General features: G+C 47.3%; 1 protein-coding gene across 4 annotated transcripts in view; it reads left to right on the top strand.

Moving 5' to 3' along the window:
• Window positions 1–2,951: 2,951 nt before the first annotated feature.
• Window positions 2,952–5,000, top strand: part of vcla (vinculin a) — a 51,143-nt gene continuing 49,094 nt past the window's right edge. For all 4 annotated transcript variants that reach the window (XM_031578639.2, XM_031578637.2, XM_031578638.2 and 1 more), the window contains exon 1: window positions 2,952–3,470. In XM_031578639.2, the coding sequence (XP_031434499.1) occupies window positions 3,303–3,470 (168 nt within the window). In that variant the 5' untranslated portion in view covers window positions 2,952–3,302. The remainder of the gene's footprint in view (window positions 3,471–5,000) is intronic.

Genomic DNA, 5,000 nt, shown 5'->3' with positions numbered 1-5,000 from the left:
ATGGCTTCTTTACCTCTCCTCTCTGACAGTGGGTGTAATAAACGTGTAATAAACACGTGGACTCATGTAGATGGCTTCTTTACCTCTCCTCTCTGACAGTGGGTGTAATAAACGTGTAATAAACGTGTAATAAACACATGGACTCATGTAGATGGCTTCTTTACCTCTCCTCTCTGACAGTGGGTGTAATAAACGTGTAATAAACGTGTAATAAACACGTGGACTCATGTAGATGGCTTCTTTACCTCTCCTCTCTGACAGTGGGTGTAATAAACGTGTAATAAACGTGTAATAAACACATGGACTCATGTAGATGGCTTCATTTCCGAACCTCTCTGACGATGGGTTTAACTACTTTCTGTCAGCAAAGACACAGCCAATAAAACATAGCAGATTACACTGAATAGTGCAGCAAGTCTCCCTGTGTGTGTGTCTGCATGCATGTGTGTGTGTGTGTTTGTGTGTATGTGTGTGACAGAGAGGGGGACTCCTGATAGTCAATGTGATGACAGGTGACCTGTCTGTTTTCTTTTTTATCAGAACCTACATGTGTGTTAGTAGGTGACCTGAATGTTGCTTTATCAGGCCAAACCTGTGTGCGTTGGATCGAACCTGTGTGTGTTGGATCGAACCTGTGTGTGTTGGATTGAACCTGTGTGTGTTGGATCAAACCTGTGTGTGTTGGATCAAACCTGTGTGTGTTGGATCAAACCTGTGTGTGTTGGATCAAACCTGTGTGTGTTGGATCAAACTTGTGTGTGTTGGATCGAACTTGTGTGTGTTGGATCGAACCTGTGTGTGTTGGATCAAACCTGCGTGTGTTGGATAAAACCTGCCTGTGTTGGATCATAAAACACCTGAATATTCAAGCAGAAAGAAACTCTAAACTGAATGAGTATTTATTAAGGTCTGTGGTGTTCTTCTTTAAAGAGGTAAGTTCTGTTCTGTTCTACAAGAGACACGTTCTTTGCTTATCTAGGAGTTGAAGGGGGGTTCTGGTCTGTAAAAGCACACACACACACACACACACACACACACACACACACACACACACACACACACACACACACATTGTGCTCACCCCTCTGGGTTTGCTCTGAGTAAAGATGAGTGTTCTCTGCTGTTGTCGGATGGTTCCTGAAGACGATGCACATAAAAGGTGTGTGTGGAGTGTGTGAGTCGGAGTGTGTGTAAACTGTTTACACTGGTGTTTCCCTGGAGAGCCCCGACTGCTCTGCTCCGGTGGCGCCCCCTCCCTTATTAGGGAACACATCCACTGTTGTGTGGAATATCTGATGGCATCTTCTTCACACACACACACACACACACACACACATATACACTAAAATATTCCCATGGACACACAGACAAGCTCAGGCACACAGGAACACACACATACACTTTGTGTTAGACAGCTCATAGCATCTCTCTTCTTTGCCTGACCCTGCCTCTGCTCCAGACACCGACACCAAACATGGGGATGATGCGCTGCACCCACAGCCATGCGCCACTGAGCATCTGCCTCTGGTTTCCAGAGTACAGACACTGGATCGCACGTCTTTGATCGTCATCTCTATGAGTCACCAGGAACAGAACGTGTGTCAGAGGCGCCCTCTAGAGGACATAGTGGGAATTAGACTGTGTGAGTGTCGGCTAAACAAGCACAGAGGATTCAGCGTGTGTCATTTGGGACAAGTGTTTGCGAGGTATAGGTTCAGGTGTATTTGTGTGTGTGTGTGTGTGTGTGTGTGTGTGTGGTGTGCACATGTGAGTTTGGGATTCTGAGTGTGTGTGTGTGTGTGTGTGTGTGTGTGTGTGTGTATGTTTGAGTAATGTGTATTTGTGTGTGTATGTGTTTATGTGTGTGTGTGTGTGTGTGTGTGTGTGTGTGTGGGTCTGTGTGTGTGTGTGTGTGTGTGTGTGTGTTTGTGTGTGTGTGTGTGTATGTGTGTGTGAGCTGCTGCCCCTGTGCTGCATATAGCATAGAGCAGTGAGCACACTGTGGCCTGGAGGTTTATAAAAATACACCCTGAAGATCGAGTTTCACCCCCCAGGATCTGGGTCTATCAGTGGACACCTCCACCAACACCAGCAACACACACACACACACACACACACTCCTGCGCATACACATATACACTCATATAGACACACACAGACAGATAAATACACACTCACACACACACACATGCATTAACACTAACGTGGTCCCCTTAACTCATTTTCAAATACACACAACAAAATACTTCACACAAGGTCACACTCAGAACACACTCCTACATGAAATGGATATAACAGGGTATATACCTGAAAGTGGCCAAATATTTTATGACAAATACTGTATTCCTTTTAAACCATCTATTAGTTTTATATTTAGCTTACAAAGGCATAAGATATGTCGTGAGGGCTAGATGTCATCTGTGGCGCATATCCCATTCCAGGTGTATAGAACAGCCCCGTTTGCTGTAAACACGGCGATATCTGACATCATCAGCGCTGTCCCAGGTTGTCACTCGAGCGCTTGTCGTTCACCCCTTATTTTAGCTACGGGAGTTGGGGATCGCCGACAGGTGAACTTTTGAACTACCTTTGAATGTTCACGGACTCAGATGTCAGCGCTCATCCTCACCCCGTGCGTCCCCGTCCACGCGACCGCTTAATTGCCGTCCCATTAGCGGCGTTCATGTGCCATAACGCGCCTCATGAAGGCGGGTGGGTGAGCCGAGATCACAGGTGCGATCTCACATAAACTGGACTACGGCTATAATAGTCAGGGACGAGGGGCGCAAGAGGTATCAGTAACATGGCCACCCTCTAACAGGGAGCATCGCAATAATTCAGTCCTTCATGATATATGGATCCTCTCCGTCGTAACTCCCGTCCGACACGTTCCTTTTTTGGCAAGAAGAATGTATGACGTAATCTGGGAAGCGCTGGTGTCTTGAGCGCGTTCGGGCTGAAAGGTTGGAACGAAAAGGAACGTCGCTGGGCACCAATCCACAGCGCGGGCCGACGTCGGAGTCGGTGTGCTCATTGGCCAATGGGCGGCGATTCTGTTTTTGTCGCGGATTCGGTTGATCAGTCAGTGGCCAGCTCGCAGCGACGCCGTCTCCTAGTAGTCGGCCGATGGGGAGTGAGACTTGAAGGTTTCTCCGTGTGAGTGGAGTAGCTGCGGGAGAAGACAGTTGGATCGCGTTGCCCTTGACACTTATTTAAGGAAAGTTGCGGACAGAGCCAGTGTTTGGAGCAAACACTTGCCTTTTTTTTTCTCAATAGGGCTGAGGATTTGATGAGTTGTCAAGATGCCGGTGTTCCATACGAAGACGATAGAGAGTATTCTCGAGCCCGTGGCTCAGCAGATCTCAAACTTGGTCATCATGCACGAGGAGGGCGAAGTTGACGGCAAAGCGATACCGGACCTCACCGGACCCGTGGCTGCCGTGCAAGCCGCTGTCAGCAACCTTGTGCGGGTGAGTGTCTTGATTTATTTCTCGCTGTCTCAGCCGCGAGCACAAGCGACTTCGTGAAGGGCAGGAGCGCGTGGGCAAGATCTTCGTGCCGATCTCCTCCCATGCGCGCGGTTGTCGAATCACGACTCTTGTGTGGTTCACAAACAAGTAGCCTATGTCTCGCACGCCTCGGGTAGCACAACTTTGTTGGTGTAGTTTTGTTGTTGTTATTCGGACTGTCACGGAACCTGATAGTCTGATGTTGCAATCTTGTGCGCTTGTTTCATGGGATGTTTTTTTTTTTTAAGGAGTATACATCCTTATGTCGACAACAACCTACTTTGTCAGTGTAAAGTATAATACTTGGAGTTCATAACCGTTTATAATTCATTCGTAAACATCCAACCAGCCTGTGCTGTGCATCTAAACAATGTGCACCTATATCTCGTCCCTATCTTTCTAAAATGAAATCAATTTCTTATGTATGGGTGGGTGCGATTTGTGTGATTTGTTAGCTTGATTATGGAATAGAACCAAAAGCCTCCTTCTTTGGATCACACTCAACATGGCCCCTGAGCAGGACGTCAGAGGTGTGTGTGTGAACGTTTAGGAAACCAGCTGAAAGCTTACATCCTACATGACAGAATATGACCAGTGACCAGACCTGCACCTGTTAATACTCGTGTGGGATTCTTCTTATTCCACTCAGCACATAGCGTGTTTAAGTGTGTGTGTGTGTGTGTGTGTGTGTGTGTGTGTGTGTGTGGTGTATCAGGATCCCCTGTCCCAGTAGGGTGTTTGACAAGTGTTTAAGTGTGCATGATGTAAGGCTCTTCTGTGCGGTATGTGTGTGTGTGTGTGTGTGTGTGTGTGTGTGTGTGTGTGTGTGTGTGTGTGTGTGTATGTGTGAGTGTGTGTGTGTAAGAACAAAGTGGCCCCTCTCCATTTTGTCTTGACTTGTATGAGTAACAATAGCTAAAAGCTTCTCTGCTCTCTCTCTTTCTCTCTCTTGTGTGTGTGTGTGTGTGTGTATGTGTGTGTGATGGATATTTAAAGTCTGCTGGCCACCTCTCTCTCCAACTCTCCCTTTCTCACAAACACACGCACAGTCTGCGCACGCACACACACAACACATACACACACACACACACACACACATACACACACACACACGCACACACACACATACATTCCTAGAGCCCACACAGACAGTCAGGGTGTATGGTGGACTGCATCTATGATTTCTGTGTCCTGAAGTGACAGAGCAGCGTGGGCTATTAATGTTCTGGCCGACATTCTCAACAGATACCTTAAACCTGCTTCTGTGGTCAAGCACACACTGCAGACCAGTGACCACATACCATGGACCTGGCATTCAGGTCCAGCAGACACCTTAGACCAGTTCCCTAGGTTTAACAGACACCTTAGACCAGTTCCCTGGGTGTAACAGACACCTTAGACCAGTTCCCTAGGTGTAACAGACACCTTAGACCAGTTCCCTAGGTGTAACAGACACCTTAGACCAGTTCCCTAGGTGTAACAGACCTTAAA

Source organism: Clupea harengus, chromosome 13, assembly GCF_900700415.2.
Source record: "Clupea harengus chromosome 13, Ch_v2.0.2, whole genome shotgun sequence".
In the NCBI taxonomy this organism is placed as follows: Eukaryota; Metazoa; Chordata; class Actinopteri; order Clupeiformes; family Clupeidae; genus Clupea; species Clupea harengus.
This window is presented reverse-complemented; position numbering and strand designations above follow the sequence as displayed.